Source organism: Ahaetulla prasina, chromosome 17 (genome assembly GCF_028640845.1).
Source record: "Ahaetulla prasina isolate Xishuangbanna chromosome 17, ASM2864084v1, whole genome shotgun sequence".
In the NCBI taxonomy this organism is placed as follows: domain Eukaryota; kingdom Metazoa; phylum Chordata; class Lepidosauria; order Squamata; family Colubridae; genus Ahaetulla; species Ahaetulla prasina.
This window is the reverse complement of record NC_080555.1, coordinates 11,975,296-12,002,545: the sequence shown is the minus strand read 5'-3', so window position 1 is coordinate 12,002,545 and position 27,250 is coordinate 11,975,296. Positions and strand designations below refer to the sequence as shown.

The 27,250-nt window shown below is 45.1% G+C and overlaps 1 protein-coding gene across 1 annotated transcript in view; it reads left to right on the top strand.

The window, feature by feature from the left end:
- The window catches only part of CDC42BPG (CDC42 binding protein kinase gamma), a 112,991-nt gene that overhangs the window by 9,750 nt on the left and 75,991 nt on the right, over positions 1-27,250 (top strand). Inside the window, exon 2 of the mRNA XM_058160029.1 lies at positions 25,734-25,825. Coding sequence (XP_058016012.1) covers positions 25,734-25,825 — 92 coding nt within the window. The remainder of the gene's footprint in view (positions 1-25,733; positions 25,826-27,250) is intronic.

Below are 27,250 nucleotides of genomic sequence, written 5' to 3'. Positions count from 1 at the left end.
TTTAATGATGTTTTTGATGTTAGCTGTCCATTTGAGATCTTGCGATATGATAGAACCCAGAAATTTGAAGGTTTCTACTGTTGATACTGTGTTGTCAAGTATTGTGAGAGGTGGAAGTATGGAAGGGTTTTTCCTAAAGTCTACCACCATTTCTACGGTTTTGAGTGTGTTCAGTTCCAGATTGTTTTGGTTGCACCACAAGGCTAGTCGTTCGACCTCTCGTCTATATGCGGATTCGTCATTGTCTCGAATGAGACCAATCACTGTTGTGTCATCTGCGAACTTCAGTAGCTTAACAGATGGATCATTGGAGATGCAGTCATTGGTATACAGAGAGAAGAGAAGTGGGGAGAGCACACAGCCTTGGGGGGCCCCTGTGCTAATTGTACAGGTATTTGATGTGATCTTGCTTAGCTTCACCTGCTGCTTCCTGTTTGTTAGGAAGCTTGTGATCCACTTACAAGCCTGTTCCGGTACCTGTAGCTGGTTTAGCTTAGTTAGAAGAATGTCTGGAATGATGGTATTGAATGCTGAACTAAAGTCTACAAAAAGGACCCTTGCATAGGTCTTTGGAGACTCAAGATGTTGTAGGATGTAGTGCAGAGCCATATTAACAGCATCATCTGTTGATCTATTTGCTCGGTATGCAAATTGCAAGGGGTCTAACAGCGGATCCGTGATGGTTTTCATGACTACAGATGTTAAAGCAACTGGTCTGTAGTCATTCAGTTCCTTGATGGTGGGCTTCTTCGGCACTGGGATGATGGTAGAGCGTTTGAAGCAAGAAGGAACATAACACATCTCTAGTGATTTATTGAAAATATGGGTGAAGATGGGGGCCAATTGGTCAGCACAGACTTTTAAGCAAGAAGGAGTTATCTTGTCTGGGCCTGGAGCATACTTATGCTTATGCTTATATATTGTATAGTTATTTCATGCTTATGCTTATATATATACTGTTGTGACAAAATAAATAAATTAAATAAAATATACGAATTGGATACAATCGAGGGGAACATTAGGACAGGAACGGTACGCACACTTGTGCTCTTATGCACGCCCCTTACAGACCTCTTAGGAATGGGGTGAGATCAATAGTAGATAGTCTTTGGTTAAAGCTGTGGAGATTTTGGGAAGAGACCACAGAATCAGGTAGTGTGTTCCAAGTATTAACAACTCTGTTTCTGAAGTCATCGTTTCTGCAATCAAGACTGGAGCTGTTCACATTAAGTTTAAATCTATTGTGTGCTGGTATATTGTTGCGATTGAAGCTGAAGTAGTCTTCAACAGGAAGGACATTACAATAGATGATTCTATGAGTTAAACTCAGGTCCTGTCGAAGGCAGCAGAGTTCTAAGTTTTCTAAACCCAGGATTTCAAGTCTGGTGGCATAAGGTATTTTGTTGTATTCAGAGGAGTGGAGGACTCCTCTTGTAAAATATTTCTGGACACGCTCTTAGCTTTTCTGGCTGACTTACTGTGAGTCACAGTCCTTAACTTGAGCCAGCCTTCCATAACTCGGGACCCTCTGTATATGTTAAATCCTAAATCCCATCATCCCCGGCTTCAGGCTTATCCACAGGATGCGATCCATCAAGCCAAGACGGCAGACAGTGGGATCAAAATTTTGTTTTGTTTTTTACCTGCCCTGATAACCTCACATCTTGTACATCCAACACACCCAGCCTAATGGTGGTCCTTGATTTCCAACCTTTCATTTAGTGACTGTTCAAAGTTAGGACGGCACTGGGAAAAAGTGACTTGTGACCGTTTTTCACACTTATGACCATTGCAGCCTCCCCGTGATCACGTGATCAAAATTAAGATGCTTGGCAACTGGCATGTAAGTTAATGGCAAGCAGTGTTGCGAACTTAGCAACTGCAGTGATTCTCTTAACAACGGGGGCAAGAAAGGGTTGTAAACTGGGGCAAAACTCAACAGCTCTCTCGCTTAGCGACAGGAATGTTGGGCTCGGTTGCGGTCATAAGTGGAGGACTACCTGAAACCAACTTAACTGGCCTGAAATCAGCAGGCAAGAGTGACTTATGACCATTTCTTATGGCCTTATTGTCGTCGTGAGTCGAGGACTATCTACGGAGGAGTCCAAATTGGCAAATATACTGCGCAGGGTGGGATGTCATAGACTCATAGGATGGTAGACGGATTGATTGGAAGGAAAGGGACCTTGAAGGTCTTCTAGACCAGCCTTCAAATGTGGCAAAACGATGAAAGGTGTTTTCCCTCTATCCGTGTTTGTCAACCTTGGCGGCTTTAAGATGGGTGGAGTCCAACTCCCAGAATTCCCCAGGGGAATTCTGGGAGTTGGAGTCCACCCATCTTAAAGCCGCTAAGGTTGACAAACACTGTGCTAATGTGCCATATAGGTGTGGAGGTCCCTCTTTTGAGTAAGCAGGGACGTTCCCCTCTGCTAAACACATGGATGAGTTTTTGTTGCATTTCTGTGTTACAAAATGCACAAGTGCACAAAGGAGTGTGGCCTCCTGTGATCCCCAGATGGCCGTTATAAGGATGCTCGGCTATATTCAGTTCAATTTGGCCGGTGTCACTCAGACATTGTTGACGTTCAAGGAAACATTGGCTGAGTTCCCATCACAGGATGCAAGACGTAAAGTCACACAGGCGTGCAAATGTAGATTTTCACTGACCCGGTTAAGTAGGTGGGGTGTAGCCAGCTCAAATGGTGGCATTGGTCTTAAGGAATGAAAAGGGGGCAATTCCAAGCTTTTGGGGTTTTCTCCCGCGTAAAATTGGAAGTGTCTTGGCAATGTTTCGACGAAGTCTCATTTGTCATCTTCAGGCCGGTGTGTTCAGACCTACATACAAACACCCGCGAAAACCTCAGAAAACATATATATATACACACACACACACATATATATATGTTTTCTGAGGTTTTCACGGGTGTTTGTATGTAGGTCTTTGGTTGTTCTGGTTTTCTCCCGTGTAAAATTGGAAGTGTCTTGGCGACGTTTCGACGAAATCTCATTCATCATCTTCAGGCTTCAGCTTCGTGCTTCTGGGAGCAATGTGTGATCGCAGCTGTTTCTTCCTTTTAACTGCTAGTGGGGGTTTGAACTGATTGGGTGGGAGCTTGGCTGTGCTCTGATTGGATGGGTTTTTTTTAGTGCTCTGATTGGATGGGGGTGTGTCCTGTTTGGGTGGGGGTTTGGTTGTGCTCAGTTTAGTCTGTGTTGCAGGGGGATTTGAGCTGGTGAGCTGCAGTGCTGTTGTTTGGTTTCGTGGTCGTGCTACATCTTCATAGTGGGTGTCAGTCTGCTGCATGTATGGATTGGAGGGGTTTGAAATGGCCAATGTGGCAGCTGCGGTCTGGCTTCTGGTCCTTGGTCGTGCTTCATGATCAGTGTGGGTTTGGGTCTGCTTTCTGGGTGGATGTGCGGTGGTGACATCCTGTGTGGACCTCGTGAGTGTGGGTCTGGTGTCATTCCTCGTGTTATATATATATATATGTTTTCGGAGGTTTTCACGGGTGTTTGTATGTAGGTCTTTGGTTGTTCGGGTTTTCTCCCGTGTAAAATTGGAAGTGTCTTAGCGACGTTTCGACGAAGTCTCATTCATCATCTTCAGGCTTCAGCTTCGTGCTTCTGGGAGCAATGTTTGATCGCATATTACTCCTTATCATTCTGGATTTCATCTATTTCATTATTTCCCACTATTTACAATATATGATTTTGGCTGCAAATCATACACATAATCATACACACATTTTATCAGTTCTCTGGATGGCTCTGATTTAGATTTTCCTAGAAAAAGTACCAAGTCCTTCAATATCCTTTTCTGGAGACCACCGTGGAGGTTCACAAGTAGTCCTTGACTTACGGCCATTTCTAGAGTCTGTGATGCTCTCTGAGCCTGGTGGTTTTCTTGCAGATGTTCCATTACCCAACTAGGTAATAACATTAGTGATAGAAGGGAGGAGGAGGAAAAAGAGGAAGAAGAAGAAGGAGGAGGAGGAAAAGAAGAAGAAGAGGAGGAGGAGGAGGAGGAGGAGGAGGAGAAGGAGGAGGAGGAGGAGAGGAGGAGGAGCAGGAGGAGCAGAAGAAGAAGAGGAGGAGGAGGAGGAGGAGGAGGAGGAGGAAAAAAAGAAGAAGTAGTAGTAGCAGTTGGTGCTTTCTGAGCATGGTTGTTTTCTTGCAGATGTTCCATTACCCAACTAGGTAATATTATCAATAAGAGGAGGAGGAGAAGGAGAAGGAGAAGACGACAATGACTGTGGGGTCGTTGGTGCTCTCTGAGCTTAGTGCTTTTCTTACAGATGTTTCTGTCTATGCTTCGTTGTGGCCATATGCCTAGGCCAGGGGTGTGCAAACTTGGCTCTTTTAAGACTTGTGGACTTCAACTCTTTGCTGGCCGAGGAACTCTGGGAATTGAAGTCCACAAGTCTTAAAAGAGCCAAGTTTGCACACCTCTGGCCTAGAATAGTGATGGCTAACCTTTTGTGGACTGAGTGCTCAAAACGTGCAAATGCATGTGCGCTGAACCCCCCAAATGCAATGCGCGTGCGCCCCTGCATGTGCCCCACCCCCACGGATGCGCAGGCGGCTCCATGCATGCGCTGCACCCCCGCGCAAGCATGGGCGGTCCCCCGCGCGCACACACAACCCGCATGCGCAGCAGAGACCCAATGACCAGCTGGCCGGTAGGAGGCGCATGTACATGCATGACGGAGCTGAACTGGGGCGATGGCTCGTGTGCCCCCAGAGAGGGCTCTGCCTGCCACCTGTGGCCATAGGTTCACCATCCCGGGCCTCGGACTTTACCTGCACTGGCCTGCAAAGTCGGTTGAAGTCTAAAGGCCTTTTTAATTTGAAGATGCGGATGCGGTTTGGCTGTAGTAAAAGGTTTTTTCTTTTTTTTAAAAAAAAAAAATCACTCTGCAGGTAGTCCTCGACTTACAGCAGTTTGTTTAGTGACTGTTCAAAGTGACAGCACAATGAAAAAAGTGACTTATGACCGTTTTCCACACTTACGACCAGCGGTGGGATTCAGCCAGTTCGCGCCACTTCGGTAGAACCGGTTGTTAACTTTCTGAGCAGTTTGGCAAACTGGTTGTTGGAAGAAATCATTAGGGCAGAGAACCGGTTGTTAAATTGCTTGAATCCCACCACTGCGCAGAACCATCGCGAGGTTGGAAATAATACAATCAAAGAGATTTTCCTTTGTCGTGCCCATCTGCTCCAATTGCAACATCAGGGCAAGCTTTCCCTTTAGCTTTAGCGAAAGCCAAGGTTGCCCTGTACTTAAATCAGGTAAATTCCTTTTTTAAAGAGATTAAATCCATGCATTAATTAAACTTACATTGTTTGCTCTCAGGGGGAGCAGAAGCAAAGATTTTTTAAAAATAATTATTATATTCCTTTTAACTGGAAGCTGGGTGAGAACTGAACTACTGCACCCGTCTTCCACCAGCCAAACGAACGTTTCCCAGTTTGTTTGCACGTAACCCCTTAATGTTGGTTAGTTTAAACTATGGTTTAAATAAAGCATCATAATGGTTTAAATAAATACAATGGTTTAAATAAAATGGTTTAAATAAACTATCACTGTTGTATCTTATGATTCTTAATGAATATATTTTATTTTTCTTTATGAATACTGAGAGCTTATGCACCAAACGACAAATTCCTTGTTTGTCCAAACACACTTGGCCAATAAAGAATTATATTCTATTGTATTCTATTGCATTCTACTGTATCCTATCCTATCCTATCCTATCCTATCCTATCTTATCCTATCCTATCCTATGATTGAAGATGATCAAGGGCCTGGAGACTAAATCGTACGATGAACGATTGCAGGAACTGGGCCTGGCTAGTCTAGTGAAGAGAAGGACCAGGGGAGACAGGAGAGTATCTTCCAATATTTGAGGGGCTGCCACAGAGCGGAGGAAGGGGCTCAAGATATTCTCCAAAGCACCCGAAGGCCAGACAAGGAAGAATGGATGGAAACTGACCAAGGAGAGATTCAACCTGGAAATAAGGAGGAATTTTCTGACCGTGAGAACAATCAATCCATGGAACAGGAATTGCCTTCAGAAGTTGTGAGAGCTTCATCCCTGGAACCTTTCAAGAAGAGACTGGGCTGCCATTTGTCAGAAATAGTGTAGGGTCTCCTGCTTGGGCGGGGGTGGGGGTTGGATTAAATGACCTCCGAGGTCCCTTCCAACCCTGTTAATCTGATAACCCTGTGATGAAATCCAGAGAAGAGGGTTGCTAGTTCTCATTGTCTTAACGGGCCAATTTTCACTAATTGGGATTCAAGTAATTTAACAACCGGTTCTCTGCCCTAATGATTTCTTCTAACAACCGGTTTGCCAAACTGCTCAGAAAGTTAACAACCGGTTCTCCCGAAGTGGTGCGAACTGGCTGAATCCCACTACTGGTTCTGCGAGTAGCTGGTTTTTCATTGGGGCTCAAAGATATCCCATTCCTGCCAGGTCAGGGCCACCTCTTAAAACTGGCGAAGCTGGGGGGGGTGGGGGGTTGTAACCGTGATAGCTGAATTGCTAAGGAGATCACAGAATATGTACAACCGCTAAGACCAGTGAGTCTCAACCTCGACCGCTTGAAGATGGGGCGGGAGGGACTTCAACTCCCAGAATTCCCCAGGCAAGCGAGCCAAGGTTGAGAACCAGTCTGACTCGGAGACGCAGAATTTCAGCCATAGAGCAGCGATGGGGGTTGGCTGGGTGGAGAAATGGTTTCAAGAAACCGCCCGCCAGAGGAGTTAGCAGCAACATTTATTAATTTTGGGGTTTTTTTTTTTGTTTGTTTGTTTGCAAATTTATCTTGTTTCATTCTACATTGCTCTCATCGATGTCGATCTATTAGGTTCAGTTCACTGGGATCAAGAAATTTCTTAAACGTTTGTGCAACTACTTGTCTGTCTATCCATCTATCTCTTTCATCTCTCTCTCTCTCTCTCAACTATCCATATCTCTGTCTGTCTGTCTGTCTCGCTCCATCCCATCTAGCCATCTTTCATCTTTCTCTCTCTCTCCCTATCATCTATCCATATATCTCTCTCCGTCTGTCTCTCTTCACTCTCTCTCTCATCTCTGTCTCGCTCTCCATCCCATCTATCCATCTTTCATCTCTCTCCTATCATCTATCCATCTCTCTCTCTCTCTCCATCTGTATCATCTATCATTTCTCCGTCCATCTCTATCTATCTATCTATCTATCTATCTATCTATCTATCTATCTATCTATCTATCTATCTATCTACCTATCTATCTCTATCATCTATCATCTCTGTCTGTCTGTCTCTCCATCCCATCTCTCCATCTTTCATCTCTCTCTCTCTATCATCTATAATCTCTCCACCTGTCTTTATCTTCTCTCTCTCTCTCTCTGTCTATCTATCTATCTATCTATCTATCTATCTATCTATCTATCTATCTATCTATCTATCTATCTATCTATCTCTATCATCTATCACCTCTCTGTCTCTCTCTCTCCATCCCATCTATCCATCTTTCATCTCTCTCTCTCTATCATCTATCATCTCTATCTATCTATCTATCTATCTATCTATCTATCTATTCTATCTATCTATCTATCTATCTATTCATTCATCTATCTATCTATCTATCTATCTATCATCTATCATCTCTCTCTCTCTCTCTCCATCCCATCTATCCATCTTTCATCTCTCTCTATCATCTATCTATCTCTATCTATCTATTCATCTATCTATCTATCTATCTATCTATCTATCTATCTATCTATCTATCTATCTATCTATCTATCTATCTATCTCTGTCATCTATCATCTCTCTGTCTCTCTCCATCCCATATATACATCTTTCATCTCTCTCTCTATCATCTATCATCTATCCATCTATCTCTATCTATCTCTATCATCTATCACCTCTCTCTCTCTCTCTCTCCATCCCATCTATCCATCTTTCATCTCTCTCTCTCTATCATCTATCATCTCTCCATCCGTCTCTTATCTATCTATCTATCTATCTATCTATCTATCTATCTATCTATCTATCTATCTATCTATCTATCTATCTATCTATCTCTGTCATCTATCATCTCTCTGTCTCTCTCCATCCCATATATACATCTTTCATCTCTCTCTCCTATCATCTCTCCATCCGTCTCTATCTTCTCTCCCTCTCTCTGTCTATCTATCATCTATCTATCTATCTCTATCATCTATCCTCTCTCCAGCCGTCTCTCTCTCTCTCCATCCAATCTATCTCTTTCATCTCTCTCTCTCTCTCTCTCTGTCTCTCATCTATCTAATCCTCCTTCTCTCTCTGCCTCCCTCCCTCCCCATCCTGGAGAACTTGTTTTCCACTGGAATCTGTTTCTGGTTGCAACTGGAGGTCCTGTATCCACGTTCTCCGTACATCACCCCGCCTCTAATATATTCATTTAACTTATTTTTAGGCGTGCATGCTTGCAGATTACCCCTAAATATATCCTTTTCTTTAAAAAGAAAAAAAAAGGCCAACCCCATTCCATCCTCTGGCATCCCGAGCTGCCCCAGTGAAAATCCACTTTCAGTCTGAACACCTGCAGTTCCATAGTTTTGTGCCGTCGGGCAAACGAAAGCAGCCAAAGGAACCGTATCCGTTTGATCTCGGCTAATCCGAAAACGCTGCCAGACTTGGACTCCTGAATTAATGCTGGGCTGGGGAGGCCAAGAGGAGATCCCATCGCCAAGAAAAACCCAGGGGGTAGCTCCGTAAAGTCACCCCCCCCACCCCCCCGGGAGCCGAGCTTGGCTGCAAAATAGATTTCTCTCCTGGTCTTTTGCCATCGGTGCGCAACTTCCACACCGGGCGTTGTGGGGAGTGCACAGTTCACTTGCCTGTTGCACAACAGCCTGGTGCCCTACAAAGATCTTCTTGCACAGCCAATTATTTTGGCTTTTCCTTGCTCCGTGGCGCGAGGGGGAGGCCTGGGTGATGTAATCCTTATTCTCTCCCACCCACCCCCCTCTTTCTCCAGTGGCATCTCCTTTACCATGTGAATGGTGCTGCCAGGTCAGACCCGTTCCTCAGGTTTTGTGTGTTCAGGGGTGTGTCTCCATTTTGCAGTGTGGATGTTTTATTCTTGGGAACTGAAAAGTCTTCCTGGGGCAAAAGACAATCCCCGCTTCCAAGGAGGCCAACACGGGCCCTTCCAGGCAGCCAAGAGACAGGAGAGAAGCCTTGGGCACAAGGCAGACATGGGCTTGGATGGAAAACCCGAGGCTGGTCCTCGACTTACGACCGTAACCGAGCCCCAGTTTTCCCTTGCTAAGCAAGTCGATGAGCCGTGCACCATTGTTTTAAAACTATGTTAGACACAGTTGCGGAGCGAATCGGTGCCGTGGCTAAGTGAGGAACGCGGTTGTTAAGCGAATCTGGTTTCCCCGTTGCCTTTGTCAACGTCGGAAGGCGGTTCCGTTGTTAAGTGAACCATGCCATCGTTAAGCGAATCCGGCGTCCCTCGTTGATTTTGATTGTCAGAAGTTGGTTACAAATGGGGGAATCGCGTGAGCCCGGGACACTGCAACCGTCATAACTATGAGTTCAGTCGCCAAGTATCTGGATTTTGATCACGTGACCGCAGGGACCTGCAGCGGTCGTAAGTGTGAAAAACAGTCATGTCACTTTCGTTATATTGTAACTTCGAACGGTCGCTAAACAAATGGTTGTAAGTTGAGGACAACCTGTATTGTTGGCAGGGTCTGTAAATGGGGGAATTCACCAGTCCGTGGCTTCCTTAAACTGGAATGGAATGGAATGGGGAAGGGAGAATAGAAGGGAAGGGAAGGGAAGGGAAGGGAACGGAAGGGGGAATGGGAATGGGAATAGCATAGCATAGCATAGCATTGAACTGAATTCAAAACAGAACAGAACAGAATGAGAATAGAATAGAATAGAATAGAATAGAATAGAATAGAATAGAATAGAATAGAATAGAATGAGAAGGGAATGAGAATAGAATAGAATAGAAGGGAATGAGAATAGAATAGAATAGAATAGAATAGAATAGAATAGAATAGAATAGAATAGAATAGAATAGAATAGAATGAGAAGGAAATGAGAAGGAAATGAGAATAGAATAGAATAGAATAGAATAGAATAGAATAGAATAGAATAGAATAGAATAGAATAGAATAGAATAGAATAGAATAGAATAGAATAGAATGAGAAGAGAAGAGAATAGAATAGAGAATAGAATAGAATAGAATAGAATAGAATAGAATAGAATAGAATAGAATAGAATAGAATGAGAAGGAAATGAGAATAGAATAGAATAGAATAGAATGAGAAGGGAATGAGAAGGAAATGAGAATAGAATAGAATAGAAGGGAATGAGAATAGAATAGAATAGAATAGAATAGAATGAGAAGGAAATGAGAAGGAAATGAGAATAGAATAGAATAGAAGGGAATGAGAAGAGAAGAGAATAGAATAGAATAGAATAGAATAGAATAGAATAGAATGAGAAGGGAATGAGAATAGAATAGAATAGAATAGAATGAGAAGGGAATGAGAATAGAATAGAATAGAATGAGAAGGGAATGAGAAGGGAATGAGAAGGGAATGAGAATAGAATAGAATAGAATAGAATGAGAAGGAAATGAGAAGGAAATGAGAATAGAATAGAATAGAAGGGAATGAGAATAGAATAGAATAGAATAGAATAGAATAGAATAGAAGGGAATGAGAATAGAATAGAATAGAATAGAATAGAATAGAATAGAATGAGAAGGGAATGAGAATAGAATAGAATAGAATAGAATAGAATAGAACAGCTGGAAGGGACCTTGGAGGTCTTCTAGTCCAGCCTCCTGCTACAGCAAGAGAATCTATACCCGTGATGTCGAACCTATGGCACACGTGCCACAGGTGGCACATGGAGCCATCTCTGCGGGCACGCGAGTCGTTGCCCTAGGTTAGCTCCAACGCGCAATGCGTGCGCGCCTCCCACCAGCTAGCTGATTTTTGGGTCTCTGCATGTGGGAGACGCGCATGCGTGCGGGAGACGCGCACTATGTGCCGGAGGGTGGTGGTGGTCGTGCACACATGCGCAGGGGGGCGGTACTAGCAGGGAGGCCTGCTAGGCCCAAAACGGGGCATGTGGGGGGAGTCACGCACGCATGCGCGAGGGGAGCGCAGGGGGCAAGGGAACACGGTGGGGGGGGTGCACACATGTGCAGGGGGCGGGGGGCATTGCATTATGGATGTGGACATGCTCGCATGCAGTGTTGCATGCACACGCACGCTTTCGGGACCTGAGGGAAAAAAGGGTTAGCCATCACTGACCCATAGCCTTTCAGATAAATGACTATCTAGTCCAGAGGTCTTCAACCTTGGCAGCTTTAAGACTTGTGGACTTCAACTCCCAGAATTCTCCAGCCAGCTATGGAGAATTCTGGGAGTTGAAGTCCACAAGTCTTAAAGCTGCCAAGGTTGAAGACCTCTGGACTAGTCCCTTAAAAACCTCCTCCAGTGATGACTTTTTTGACCTCCCTGGGAGGGAACCGGGAAGGTGCTGACCCAAAAACATTCTACACATGTTGCAATCGAGCTTCTCTGAGCCCAATGCAAATATTTTGCCTCCGCGGGTCGGTCGGTCGCTGGGAGCTTATCTCCGGTGCTTGGTGGTACAGTCATATCCAAATGACTTAGGGCCATTCCCGCCCACCCCACCCCGCCCCACCCACCCCCTCAGCTGCTCCTCGAAAGGGTTTGAATACCAGCAGCAGGATTCGCTCCCGCCTTGGCGCATGATTTGAGGCCGATGCATCACTGCAGGGGGAAAAACAAAACAAAACACCGCATAGCCCAAATGTTTGTCGTCCCCAGCAACCTGGCAAGGCAAACCTGCTTTGGTGGGTTTGAGCAGGGCGGTGGTGCCAGGTGGGAGGGGAGCAAAGGAAGCAGCTGTGATCGGAGAAGAGTCCTCCCATCACCTCCCTCTCTGTGTCTTAAGCTCTACAGGTATAGATTAGGTGAAACCTGGCTCAAGAGCAGGAACTCTTGCGGGGCTGAGGAACTCTGGGAGTTGAAGTCCACAAGTTAAATTGCAACCTGTGACCATCATTTGTGTTGTTGTACCTTTGATGAAGGTATTTTGTTCTTTCTTTTTCTTTTTCTTTTCTTTTATGTACACTGAGAGCATATGCACCAAAACAAATTCCTTGTGGGTCCAATCACACTTGGCCAATAAAATTCTATTCTGTTAAAAAAAAGTCTTAAAAGAGTAATGTTTGCAGACTCCAGCCCTAGGTTTATGGCCAGTGGTGGGATTCAGCAAGGTCGCACCTATTCGGGAGAACCGGTTGTTAACTTTCTTAGCAGTTCGGAGAAACGTTTGTTGGAAGAAATCTATTTTGGTTTTTTCCCCACTTTACAGGGCTAATCCTGTAAGGAAGGCAGGAAGGAAACATTCTGGTGGTATTTCTAGCCTCATCTTTATTGCCCTGCTTACAGAAACTGCCTCTCTGGTTAACCCTTATTATATTGTAACTGCTAAGGCAAAGCGCCCATCATCGTGAGTGACGTTGAGTTGGCCACGCCCATGTGGGTCACATGACCACTGAGCCACGCCTATCCAGCTGGTCTTAGGGCAGAGAACCGGTTGTTAAATTATATGAATCCCACCACTGCTTATGGTCACAACGAAGCATTTCCATTCCTGTGTGGCGGGGCCATGAAATGAATCATTATGAATGTTCAAGAATAAATCTGAGAAATGTTGGAAATGTCATCAGATACGGGGCTCATACTACCATACGTGGTGGACGTGCGTAGAAGCTAAAAGATACCGGACTAAAATCCACGCGTGGTTGGAAAAAAAATGATAAAAAAGCATACAGACTTGAAACCAGAGGTTTTCTTATTGGGGATTTATAACTGAAAGATATAGAATTTAGAATTTAGAATAGAATTTTATTGGCCAAGTGTGATTGGACACACAAGGAATTTGTTTTGGTGCATATGCTCTCAGTGTACATAAAAGAAAAGATACGTTCATCAAGGTACAACATTTACAACACAATTGATGGTCAATATATCAATATAAATCATAAGGATTGCCAGCAACAAGTTATAGTCATACAGTCATAAATGGAAAGAGATTGGTGATGGGAACTATGAGAAGATTAATAGTAGTGCAGATTCAGTAAATAGTCTGACAGTGTTGATGGAATTATTTGTTTAGCAGAGTGATGGCCTTCGGGAAAAAACTGTTCTTGTGTCTAGTTGTTCTGGTGTGCAGGGCTCTATAGCGTCGTTTTGAGGGTAGGAGTTGAAACAGTTTATTTCCAGGATGCGAGGGATCTGCAAATTTATCAGAGTTATCAAGAAAATAATGGAATGTGACGTTTGAAATTAGAGAACAGGAAGATAAACAATATTATAAGATATGGGATTTATTTTATCAATGGCTATAGACCAAAAAATATGGTATGTTTGAGACTTGGAAAAAGTGCAGAGAAGAGCAGCTAAGATGATCAAAGGCCTGGAGACAAAAACATACCAAGAATGGTTGCAGGAATTGGGTTTGGCCAGTCTAGAGAAGGACTGGGGGATAGGAATGCAACGTTCTAGTATTTGAGGGGCGGCCACGAAAAAGAGGGAGTCAAATTGTTCCCCAAAGCACCAGAAAGCAAGACGAGAAACAGTGGATGGAAATCAATCGAGGAGAAAAACAACCTGGAATTAAGGAGAAATTACCCAACTCCCACCAGAAATTGGCAAATGAGCTGTTTCTGGCCTTCAGGGGTGAGGGTGGGGAAGGCCATTTTGTCCTCCCCAGACTCCTAGAGAGGCTCTGGAGCCAGGTGAGAGAGAAAAACGGGCCTAATGGGCCATCAGATGCATGGGGGCAGGGCTCATAGAATTATGAGTGTGGGCATGCGCACGACCCCCCCAGCCCCCCCCTCCTGGCATGCGATGGCAAAAAGGTTAGCCATTACTATTGTAGGTCATTTAGTCCAAACGCCACCTCCCCTGCCCAAGCAGGAGACCCTACACCATTTCTGACAGATGGCAGTCCAGTCTCTTCTTGAAAGCCTCCAGTGATGAAGCTCCCACAACTTCTGAAGGCAACTTCTGTTCCATGGATTGATGGTTCTCATGGTCAGAAAATTTCTCCTTATTTCCAGGTTGAATCTCTCCTTGGTCAGTTTCCATCCATTAATCCTTGTCTGGCCTTCGGGTGCTTTGGAAAATAGCTTGACCCTCTTCTTCCTCTCTGGGGCAGCCCCTCCAATTTGGAAGATGCTCTCCTGTCTCCCCTGGTCCTTCTCTTCACTGGACTAGCCAGGCCCAGTTCCTGCAACCGTTCATCGTATCTTTGAGCCTCCAGTCCCCTCATCATCCTGGTTGCTCTTCTCTGCACTCTTTCTAGAGTCTCAACATCTTTTTTATAATGTGGTGACCAAAGCTGGACGCAGTACTCTAAGTGTGGTCTTACTAAGGCTTTATAGGGTGGCATTAGGACCTCACTTGATCTTGATTGTATCCCTCTGTTAATGCAATTTAGGATTGCGTTGGCTTTTTTAGCTGCCGCCAGACACTGCTGGCTCATATTTAGCTGGTTGTCCACTAAGACTCCAAGTTTGCTATTAAGCCTGGTTTCACCCAGTCTATATGTGTACTTTTGGACTAGAAGACCTTCAAGGTCCCTTCCAACTCTGTTATTCTGTTATTCTATAGGTTCCCCTTTTTGTGGGTTGGTTGTTGGATGTGGTGAAACTTGCTGGGAATGAAAAACAGGACCATGAGCAGCAAATTATAATCACATTTTGCAATTGACTGATGAGGTTTTTTTTCAGTGTCACTGGATTGCTAAACTCAGAAATGAGATCATAAGAAAAAGATACAGTAATTTTTGAAGATATGAAATTAAAATTTAAAATGATATTGGGGATGCTCGACTGCCATTTCAGAAAGAAAAGGAGAGAGGAGTAGAAGGAGGGAAGAAAGTAGGTAGGAAAGAGTAGAGAAGGAGGAGGGGAATAAGAAGGTTAGATAGAGTGGAAGAAGGGAGGAGTGGAGAAGGAGGAGAGGAAGTAGTAAAGTGAAGGAGATGAAGGAGGGGAAAGTAGTAGAGGGTAGAGAGGGAGGTTGTGAAGAAAGGAAGTGGCAATCGGGCAGGCCTGAATCAGTAATAAATAAAAATTAATGATTAATGATGGATAATAGTTTGTACATAAATATGATGTTGGAAAATGGAAATAAAAATTATTTATAAAAAAAAAGAAAAAGATTTGGCACAGAACCAATTTTAAACTACAGGCGGTCGTTGACGTACGTCCCCAATTGTGCCACAATTCTGTTGCTAAGCAAGACAGTCGTTGAGTGAATTTTGCCCCATTTTACGACCTTTAGAACAATATCCATGTCAATCAATTGCAAAGACAGTTTGGTTTGGATCAAGAAATGTCTGGTATGGGCACATTCCCCATCGATTAATTGCAAAAGGCAATTTGAATTTGGATCAGGAAATGACCGGCATTGACATAATCTTGTGTCAATCAATTGCAAAGGAAGTTTGATTTAGATCAAGAAATGACTGACATTGACACAGTCCCCATTATTGCAATTGCAAAAGGCAGCTGTACTTGGAACAGCCTCTATCCTGCTTTTAACCCCATCAAACATCCACATCTGTCTATCCCAGGTCCTTGGGAAGGACCCCAGAGGTGTACAAAAACGGCCAAATCCTGCCTCAAAATCTTCCGGACACCCTGCAACCAAGTGTAATATATTAAACTTACAAGATCTGAGCAATTTTGAAAGGAAACAAAACCAAGATAAACATAAATAAATCTTATATGGAAGTAGACAACGTGAAGCAAGGAATTATAGGGCCAGGGCTGTACAGTTAGTGCTTAAGGTATTGTGGTTGAGAAATCTATATATATAAAAGCGAAAACCACTCGTGCATTAATCACAAAATCTCCAGAATTGCAAAGCCTACAAACTTGAAATTGGCCACATATGTTCCTCTTGGCTTCTAAGCGCTCACTAAGAAAGGGTTTTTCAAAATGACCATCAGAGCATTAGTATTTCCTGTATTATGATTAACATGGTCTGATGCTAAGGAGTTCTACTCCCCCTCCCCACTTCAAGAGAAATCTGTTCCAAATGCAACACACAAGCAGAGGAGAGGAGTTTCAGTTTTGGTTTTACTTTCACAGCGGGAAGCAGCTTTAACGCAGAACACTTGAGCTAAGCCATAGCCAGGCTCCTTCCTGTCTCCTTCTTGCTCACACAGCAAATACTGTTTGAGTTTCCAAACAGCCCTCAACTCTCTCACACACTGACAGGATGCTAGCCAGATGAATCCCGGTGGATACTGCGGGCAGGGTCAGTCTACTCCCCCTCTGTTCCAACTGCCAGTTGCATTATATTAACACACTCTGATGCTACGGAGTTACACATTCTGCATTAAGTTTCAGGCTGCAGGTGTCAATTTATCGAGCCCGAGCACATAGTTTCGTAACGAAGCACGGGTGTCCAGCTAGTTAACCATAAAATAAGGGCATTTAGTGCTTTGAACCATGTGAAGTAGGAAATTTTGAAGCTCCAAGCTAAAGATCCAAAGTTTCCACTGGTTTGTCTTCAAACCCAGTGAGTTTTGCCTCTCTTCGCCGAGCCAGCAATGCAACCAGAAAGAGATTTGCAGGGGGACGGAGGCTGCTCATTTGCACCCAGGGCCATACCCAACAGCTGTTTTGGAGTGTGGGGGCGGGGCCACGGCTCAGAAGGAAAAGTTTTGCCACTCCGGGGAACCTGGGGTTCGATCTCAGCTCGGGTCCCCACCCTGTTCATTCCCGGAGGAATGCTGTCTGGCTGGTTTGACGGGGCCTGCCTGGGCGTGAGACGAGTTGTCCATCAAGATCCCTTGGAAGGATTTTTGAGAGTCGACGAGATCCCAATTCACAAGACCCAGCATGCCAAGTGGTCCTCGATTTACGGCCATTCGTTTTAACAACCATTCAAAGTTACGATGGCGTCGAAAAAAACCTGATTTACGACCATTGCAGCCTTCCTGCGGTCAAGAGCTTAAAATTTGGGCATTTGACAACCTGCGTGTATTTATAACACCTGCTGCATCCTGAGGTCACAAGATAAGATATTTGCGAGTTTCCCAGCCAGCTTCTGATAAGCTAAGTCAATGAGGCGAGGAGCTGGATTCACTTAAGGACTGTGTGATACACTTAACAACTGCAGTTATTCAAATAGAGATTCAACTTAGAAGTAATGAGACATTTTCTGACCGTGAGAACCATCAACCAACAGAACAGAAGTTGCCTTTGGAAGTTGTGGGAGCTTCATCCCTGGAAGCTTTCAAGAAGAGACTGGACTGCCACCTGTCAGAAATGGTGTACGCGTCTCCTGCTTGGGCAGGGGGTTGGACTAGATGACCTACAAGGTCCCTTCCAACACTGTTAATCTGAATCTATCTAAGATGATCAAAGGCCTGGAGACTAAAGCATACAATGAACGGTTGCAGGAACTGGGCCTGGCTAGTCTAGTGAAGAGAAGGACCAGGGGAGACAGGAGAGCATCTTCCAATATTTTTGGGGCTGCCCCAGAGAGGAGGGAGGGGGGCCAAGCTATTCTCCAAAGAACCTGAAGGCCAGACAAGGAACAATGGATGGAAACTGAACAAGGAGAGATTCAACCTGGAAATAAGGAGTAATTTTCTGGCAGTGAGAGCAATCCACTAATGGAACAGAAGTTGCCTAAGTTGTGGGAGCTTCATCACTGGAGGCTTTCAAAAAGAGACTGGGCTGCCCTCTCTCAAAAATGATGCTGCTTCGGTGGGGGGTTGGATTAGATGACCTCCAAGGTCCCTTCCAACTCTGTTAATCTGCATCTGATTCGCTGAACACCCGTGGCAAGAAAGGTGGTGCAACTGATCACGACTCACTGATTATTAGTTATTATTAAATTTACTGGCCGTCCCTCTCGTTTCTAAACGACTCTTATAACGACATTTAGCGACTGCATCACTTAGCGATGGAAGTTTCAGGAACAAATGTGGCCGTAAGTCGAGGACTACCTGCCGAGCGACTAGCTAAGAGCAACGAGGCTCACACAGCGAATTAACCAGATCGGGGCGGGGATTGGGGGAAATGTAGCTGCTTTTTTTTTCTGAGTCTCATTTTCTGGCTTACAAAATACCGTAAATCCCACTCCAGTGAAATATCTCAGAGCGGCAAATACAGGTAGTTCTCGACTTGCAACAGTTCGTTTAGTGACTGTTCAAAGTTGCAACAGCATTGAAACATGTGGCCTAGGACTGTTTTTCACAGATGGGACCTTTGGCGGTATCTCTAGGATCCCGCGATCAAAATCCAGAGGCTTGGAAACTGGCATGTACTTATGACGGTTGCAGTGTCCCAGGGTCGCCTGATCCTCTTTTGCGACCTTCTGACCAGCAAAGTCAATGAAGGAGCCGGATTCACTTAAACGATCGTGTGACTAACTTAACAATAGCAGTGATTCACTTAACGACGTGGGCAAGGAAGGTCGTAAAAGGGGACAAAACTCACTTAACAACAGTCTCGCTCAGCAAGAGAAATGTTGGGGTTAAGGGGTGGTCGTAAGAGGCGGAGGACCGACTCTAAAGCTACCTCTGTCCCCCCAAAAAAACCAGATTTCCCCTCCAAAATTGGAGCGCTGTGCTGTGCGAACGCACCTGGTGGCACCTTGATCTGACCTGCAGGTTATGTCAACTGAGTGGCAAGATATAAGCAAAATAAACAACCACCACAGATAAACAACAACAATGACAATGGTTAGCGAGTGTTGAAAGGAGCTGATTTCATTCTATCACGCATGGATTTCCAAGGGGAAGTGTTATGATTGTTTTCTGATCAAACAAAAACACACAGAGAGAGAGATGCTAATATTCCCTGGGATGAAGTAAGCCCCAGGCTGTCTTCCAGAGGGATCGCTAGTTGGTGCCTTTTCTAACGGCCGTGTTCTGGCCTGCCAGCAGCCTGCGGAGCTGGCAACGGAGTCGGACAGCGATGAGGCTGAGGAAGAACATGGGCCAGTCCTGGAGGCTGGGGGAGGCCCAGATGAGGGCTCTGCGTCAGAGGGAGAGGTGAAGCCAGGGCCATCGCGGAGTGAGGTGCGGACTCCGGAGCCTCCAGAGACTGATAGTAGTGAGGCAGAGGAACAGGAGGAGCCTGTTCCTAATGCACGCATGAGAAGAGCTGCCAGGAGGCAAAGAGCAGCTCAAGCAAAGAGGACGACTCGGGAGTAAGGCCAAGAGATGATTGGCCCCTCCTATAAGGCTTAAAAGACCAGCAACTGCATTTGGGCTCTTTGCTGGAAAACAACGTTGATAGCTTCATCTTCTTGCATTTATTTTGTATCGGTGTCTTTACTTTTGCCAAGAAAGGCCTTTGGCAGTTTGCCTCATTGGACCAAGGTTTGCGATAGGACTGAGGAATTTGTGTTGGGAGGAATTTGCTTTAATTTGAGTTGAACAACGCTGGGAATGAAGTAATTCTCAGCTGTTCGAAGAAAGTTTGTTTGTTTCACGGACTGAGTTTCCTACTACCTACTTGGGCCTGGGTTACAACAGGCCGATTGTAATGTTATATTCTGAATTAAGCCACCTTTTGTGTGATCATCTAACACAGGGGTCTCCAACCTTGGTCCCTTTAAGACTGGTGGACTTCAACTCCCAGAGTTCCTCAGCCAGCAAAGCTGGCTGAGGAACTCTGGGAGTTGAAGTCCACCAGTCTTAAAGGGACCAAGGTTGGAGACCCCTGATCTAATACAGCGGCCCCCAAACTTTTGGGCACCAGGGACTGGTTCCAGACACGGTAAGGTTTTGTATGCTGCCTGCATCCCACGGATGGGGTGTGGCTTGTCTGCACGGCCCTGTTTTTGGCACGCCGGGGCCCAGTGCCGGACCACAAACCCAGGATCGGGGATCCCTGATCTAACACATATCATATACTTGTAGTCCTTGAGTTACGTCCACAATCCAGCCTGAAATTTATGTTGCTACGTGAAACATTTCTTGCCACCGTTGTTAAGTGAATCACTGCATTTGTTACGTTGTTCAGTGAATCTGGCTTCCCCAATGGACTTTGCTTGTCAGAAGGTCACAAAAGGGGATCACATGACCCTGGGACACCGCAACCCGTCATAAATATGAGTCAGTTGCTCAGCGTCTGAATTTCGATCGCGTGACCAAGGGGACGTGGCAACGGTCGTAAGTGTGAAAAACGGTCATAAATGACTTTTTTTCAGTGCTGTTGTAACTTTGAACGGTCACTAAATGAACTGTTGTTAAAGTCAAGGATCGCCAATATATCTCGGCTGAAACTTCTGGATATATAAAATGAGAACAGGAGAGGCAGGCCTCGACTTACGACCGAAATTGAGCCTAAAATTTCTATTGCTAAGAGAGACAGTTGTTAAGTGAGTTTTGGCCCGTTTTACGACTTTCCTTGCCATGGCTGTTAAGTGAACCACGGCAGTTGTTAAGTTAGTAATTCGGTCATTAAGTGAATCTGGCTTTCTCCTTGACTTTGCTGGTCAGAAAGTTACAAAAGGGGATCACGTGACCCCGGGACATGCGACCGTCATAAATATGAGTCAGTTGCCAAGAATGTTGATCACATGACCATGGGAAATGCCGCAGCGGTCATAGGTGTGAAAAATGGTCGTAAGTCACATTTTTCAATGCTGTTGTAACTTCGAACTGTCACTAAATGAACTGCTGTAAGTCGAGGTAATTGCAAAATATTTTTATCAACACAGTTCTGCAAATTCCCAGCCAAAGAGGGAGACAGACCAAAATATATATCTACGTTAAATTTCTGCAGGATTTTTTTGTTTTGGTTTTTAAACAGGACTGATAATCTGTCTGATTAAATTTTGGAGCAGTTCTTCCCAAGATTAATAAAATCCACTAATTCGGTTAAAACCAATTAATTTAGTGGAGATCAATTAATTCAATTAAGATCCATTCATTCAGTTAATGAAGATCAATTCATTTAGTAAATTAAGATCAGTTAAAATTTTGCACGATCTGCAGATGCAAAAATAGGCTAGTGATTGAAGTATGCTTCAAAATGAGTTGAAATGGCATTTCCCGCTGATAATATATATATATTATCAGCGGGAAATGAAAATATATATATATATTTTCCCCATGCAGGTAAAACATTCCTCATCTCCTTGTAATATTAGCATAGTAGCTTTTTAAGAAGCTCAAGTACGGGACTACACACCCAAAATAAGATGTATCCAAATAAATTCCTTGAATTAGCGCTTCTGTGCTGGGTAGCCGGTATTATTCATGGCATGGATAAAAATGCCTTTTAAAATGTTTTTTAAAAATGAATTATTTTAAATAATGCTTTTAAAAATTCAGCGCATGCTCTTCCTTGAAATGCTTTTAAAAAAAATGAATTATTTCAAATAATGCTTTTAATCCTTCAGTAATTCATTTTCTCCTTCCTGGCTTCAGCTTTCTCTGATTTTCAGCTGCATTTGTGTAACGTGGTTATTGTAGTTATTGTGTCCTAATTGCACTACCACATCAGGTGGCGACTCTGTATATACGGTATTACATAAATAATGCATTACTTTTATACAGTGTGCAAAACTACAGGGAGTCGTTGACTTACAATAGTTTGTTTAGTGACGGTTCGAAGTTACAACAGTACTGGAAAATGTGACTTTTTCCCACAACAACCATGGTCCCACAATCAAAATTCAGATGTTTGGCAACTGGTATGTACTTAGGACTGTTGCAGTGTTCTTGACCAGCCAAATTCACTTAACAACCAGGTTGCTAACTTAACTCTAAGGATTCACTTAACAACCGTGGCAAGAGAGGTTGTAAAATGGGACACTTAACTATTGTCTCACTTAGCAAACATAGATGTTGTGATCGTACAGTAAGTTGAGGACTACATGGGCAAACTAATCAAGGGTTTGTCCAAAATACCAAGCTATAAAAGTAAACAGGTTTGAACTCTGCCAGTTCTTCAAGGGACTCAGGCCAGGGTGTTGTGTGAATAGAACCACTGCATACCCCACTCTTAAAGAAGCTTTTCAAGAAGACCCTGGGCTGCCATCTGTCAGAAATGGTGTAGGGTCTCCTGCTTGGGCGGCGGGTTGGACTAGATGACCTCCAAGGTCCCTTCCAACTCTGTTAATCTGTATCTGTATTATTAGAGGGAACCAGCGATTGTAGTGTTGTCGTTACAGGTAGTCCCTGACTAGCCATCATTTGTTTAGCGATCGTTTAAAATTACCGTTTTAATTTACCGTTTAAAAAAACTTAATTTACAACCGGTCCTCACACTTACGACTGTTGCTGCTTTTTTATCTTTTGTAATTTTTATCTAATATTTTTAAGTATACAGCAGTTTAATTAGATTTTTAATTTTGTTATGGTATTTTAAATTGTTTTTGGATTATTGTCGTTTTACTTGGCTGTACACCGCCCTGAGTCTTCGGAGAAGGGCGGTATAAAAATGTGAATAAATAATAATAATAATAAATAAAATAATAATTTCTGACCTTCCCAGCCAGCTTCTGACAAGCCAAACAGACAGGTCATAAAATTGAGGCGTGACTCATTGAACAAACACCTATCTTGTCGAGCAACGGAAATTCTGGTCCCCATCGAGTTGAACGGTCCTAAGGCGCCGGGCGTCACCTTTGGCAAGACGGGGGGTGGGTGAGTGGGTGGATGTAAAATAAATAAATAAATTGTAGTCGTAAATCGAGGACTACCTGCGTTGAAAATCAGGGATCCGGGATCCTTTTCTTCGTGGTGGGTAGAAACCAAGAGTCATTTCTGCTCAAGGAGCTGAAAACGCAAAGGTGGATCACTTGCAGATGTGTGGACTTCAATTCCCAGAATTTCCCAGCCAGCACAGCTGGCTGGGGAATTCTGGGAGTTGAAATCCACACATCTTAAGGCTGAAACCCGATCCTGGCAAGGCAAACGGTGCCAAGAATTCCTCCCGATTGAGCAGAACCCTTGCCTTGTATCCTTGCCTTGTATCCTTGCCTTGTATCGAGGCCTGGCTGAGCCTGTGCCAGGAATGGCTGTGCCCGCGGGCAACCGATGGGCATGGGCACATTTCGCTCCCAGCTCCGTTGCCGGCTGGGAAAGTTGCAGACCAAGGGCTGAATTGGTTTTTTTCTGAACATCTTGCGAAGAAAAACTTGCAAAGGCCCCAGAGGTCTCCTCACCTCTCCTCTAGAAATCCGGTTTGGTCCTCTGAGGGCTCTCGGTCACCTTAAGGACTAGAACCTTGGGGGTTGTTGTTGTTGTTTTTTCCCCATAGCAACTAGCAAAACCGTGGTTCTCAAAGCTGCACAATGGCTTTCTTGCTCTGATTGGAAAAAAAGCAGTAGGGAGGTGGCCTTCTGCTGGATGGGGAGCAGGTTCCCCAAGCCAGGCGGGACAAGACACGTAACGCCGCCCAGGGCAGCGGCCGAGCAGCTGCGGGCAGGAGAACAGGTTGGTTCACCACAGTTCCCACCGCAGCTTCTGTGCTTCCAGCATCTCCCAGGGGAGAAAAGAGAGCAGGAGGCAGGACTCTAGCTTTGGGAAACCCCCAGGGCCTAGTGGTTAGAGCAGGGTTTCTCAATCACACGAGTTTGGAGATGATGGACTTCAACTCCCAGAATTCCTTGGCCAGGGTGCTTCAAGACGGGTGGACTTCGACTCCCAGAATTCCCCAGCCAGCAGGTTTTAAGTGTGCAGACTTTGACTCCCAGAATTCCCCAGCCAGCATGCCTTAAGAAGGATGGACTTCAACTCCCAGAATTCCCCAGCCAGCAGGTTTTAAGATGGGTGGACTTCAGCTCCCAGAATTCCCCCAGCCAGCAGGTTTTAAGATGGGTGGACTTCAACTCCCAGAATTCCCCAGCCAGCAGATTTTAAGTGTGCAGACTTCAACTCCCAGAATTCCCCAGCCAGCATGCCTTAAGAAGGATGGACTTCAGCTCCCAGAATTCCCCAGCCAGCAGGTTTTAAGTGTGCAGACTTTGACTCCCAGAATTCCCCAGCCAGCATGCCTTAAGAAGGATGGACTTCAGCTCCCAGAATTCCCCAGCCAGCAGGTTTTAAGATGGGTGGACTTCAACTCCCAGAATTCCCCAGCCAACATGCTTTAAGTGTGCAGACTTCGACTCCCAGAATTCCCCAGCCAACATGCCTTAAGAAGGATGGACTTCAGCTCCCAGAATTCCCCAGCCAGCAGGTTTTAAGATGGGTGGACTTCAACTCCCAGAATTCCCCAGCCAGCATGCTTTAAGTGTGCAGACTTCGACTCCCAGAATTCCCCAGCCAACATGCCTTAAGAAGGATGGACTTCAGCTCCCAGAATTCCCCAGCCAGCAGGTTTTAAGATGGGTGGACTTCAACTCCCAGAATTCCCCAGCCAACATGCTTTAAGTGTGCAGACTTCGACTCCCAGAATTCCCCAGCCAACATGCCTTAAGAAGGATGGACTTCAGCTCCCAGAATTCCCCAGCCAGCAGGTTTTAAGATGGGTGGACTTCAACTCCCAGAATTCCCCAGCCAGCATGCTTTAAGTGTGCAGACTTCGACTCCCAGAATTCCCCAGCCAACATGCCTTAAGAAGGATGGACTTCAGCTCCCAGAATTCCCCAGCCAGCAGGTTTTAAGATGGGTGGACTTCAACTCCCAGAATTCCCCAGCCAGCATGCTTTAAGTGTGCAGACTTCGACTCCCAGAATTCCCCAGCCAACATGCCTTAAGAAGGATGGACTTCAGCTCCCAGAATTCCCCAGCCAGCAGGTTTTAAGATGGGTGGACTTCAACTCCCAGAATTCCCCAGCCAGCATGCTTTAAGTGTGCAGACTTCGACTCCCAGAATTCCCCAGCCAACATGCCTTAAGAAGGATGGACATCAGCTCCCAGAATTCCCCAGCCAGCAGGTTTTAAGTGTGCAGACTTTGACTCCCAGAATTCCCCAGCCAGCATGCCTTAAGAAGGATGGACTTCAACTCCCAGAATTCCCTGGCCAGGGTGCTTCAAAATGGGTGGACTTCAACTCCCAGAATTCCCCGGCCAGCATGGCTGTTGGTCCAACCATTTTAAAGCTGCCAGGGTTGAGAAAAAACTCTTGTTCCGCAGCTTAGATTTAGCTAAGGATTGGAAGGGAATCGGGAGTGGAGCCCACCAGGCGATCACTGGGATATCAGCTAGGCTGGGTATTCCACAAAGCGAAAACAAACCAGCCCAAAAGAAAGCGACAGGCAAATCCGTTCCATATTACTTCCAAGAAAACCAGGGCTTGGCTAGCGCTGAAGAACCGAGTCTTGCGTTTGTGCGAAGCCGCAACATCCAATAACCAGGTTAACTTTATGACGTAAAACAGGCAAAGCTTTAAAAACCGATGTAAGCATTAAGAGAAAACCCCTTATTTGAGCCGGGCCTGGCAGTTTCCTTTATGTGGGTGCAGAATTCACTCTCTTCTGGCTGGCCCTGAATCACCCAAGTCCCAAAAGAGCTACAGAAAAAACAACAACAAATAACCAACTAACCAAGTTTAAGACGAATCAAGCTTGACACGCAGAACGGCTGGGCCTTCTAACCCATCCGGTTCAGCAGGTTTTCCGCTGGTGCCGTTGTGGCGAAGGACTCCGTAAAACGAGTTTCTTTTCTTTTCTTTTTTAATATATATCTTCTCTCCCAAGCCTCGCCGTTGGTTTCCCGGGTAAAACAGCTGAGTTTGCGTCGTGACGACTTCGAGATCCTGAAAGTGATCGGGAGAGGAGCCTTTGGGGAGGTGAGTCCCCGGAAGTTGGGGGGATTTAAAGCTACAGCTGACTCAGGAGGCCCTTTGGGGTACCCCGAGCCCCGTTAGAAGAGGCTCGCATTCACACAACACCCTGGCCTGCCGTTACGGGAAGTCCTCGACTTACAGCTGTCCGCTAACGACCGTTCAAAGTTGTTACTGCACTGATAAAAGTGACTTAATAATGATCCTCACACTTATGACTGCCACAGTCACAGACCCCCACGGACACGTGATCAAAATTTGGGCAACTGGCCTATTATTTATGACCTTTGAATTATCCTGAATTCATTAGATCGCCATTTATGGCCTTCCCAGCCGGCTTCCGACAAACAAAGTGACGGGCGGAAACTAGATTCACTTAACAACTTAATGTTTCACTTAACAATTGCAGTGATTCACTTAGCAACGAGGGCAAAAAAAATAATAATAGTATCCGGCCCGATTCACTTAACCATCTTGCTTAGCAACATAATTTTTTTTTTTTTGGTCTTTTAATGACCCCGTAATCCCTTGTATCAGGGTGGAGTCTGGACAACTGAATGGAGCTAAGTGTTTACTGGCCGGATGCCCTTCCAGTCGCCAATGCAGAGTTCGCAGCAGATATATTCTCATTGTGCCCAGAAAGACAGAGAGAGATCTGCCCGATTCACTTTTCAGCAACAGAAATACCGGCAAAAATTGAGGTTATATGTTGAGAACTGCCTAAACTCATTTTTCATTTCTGGTCTTGGACTGTGCATTAGATCTGGCTGGGTTCCCACAATGCCCTAAGCAGGAACATTGACCGAGATTCTCACTGGGTTATTGGCAGAAGGGGAGAATGCCTAGGTTGCATCAATAGAGGGATAGTATCAGAATAACAGCATTGGAAGGGACCTCTGAGGTCTTCTAGTCCAGCCCCCTGCTCAGGCAGGAGACCCTTTGCCATTCCAGACAAACAGCTGTCCCGTCTCTTCTTGAAAACCTCCATTGACGGAGTACCCACACCTTCTGCAGGCAAGCCATCCCACTGGATACTTGTTCACTGGTTAAGTTGTTAATTATATCACGGTCACATTAAGTGCTAGTACCATTTTGTACTGAACTGGTCAGACCACACTTGGAATTCTGCTTCCAATTCTGGTTACCCCGATAGAAAACAGATGCTGAGACCCTAGAACCGTGCCACGCATAGCCATATCAATGGGTATGGAAGCTCAGCTGATTTTCGGGCCTTCTGGGCCCACCAGAAGTAGGGAAACAGGCTGTTTCCTGCCTCCGGAGGGCCTCCTGGGGATGGGAAAGGCCGTTTTTGCCCTCCCCAGACTCCTAGAAAGGCTCTGGAGCCAGGTAAGAGAGAAAAATGGGCCTACTGGGCCATCGCATGCCAGGAGCGGGGTGGGGAGTGGGGGTGGGGTCGCACACGCGGGGGTG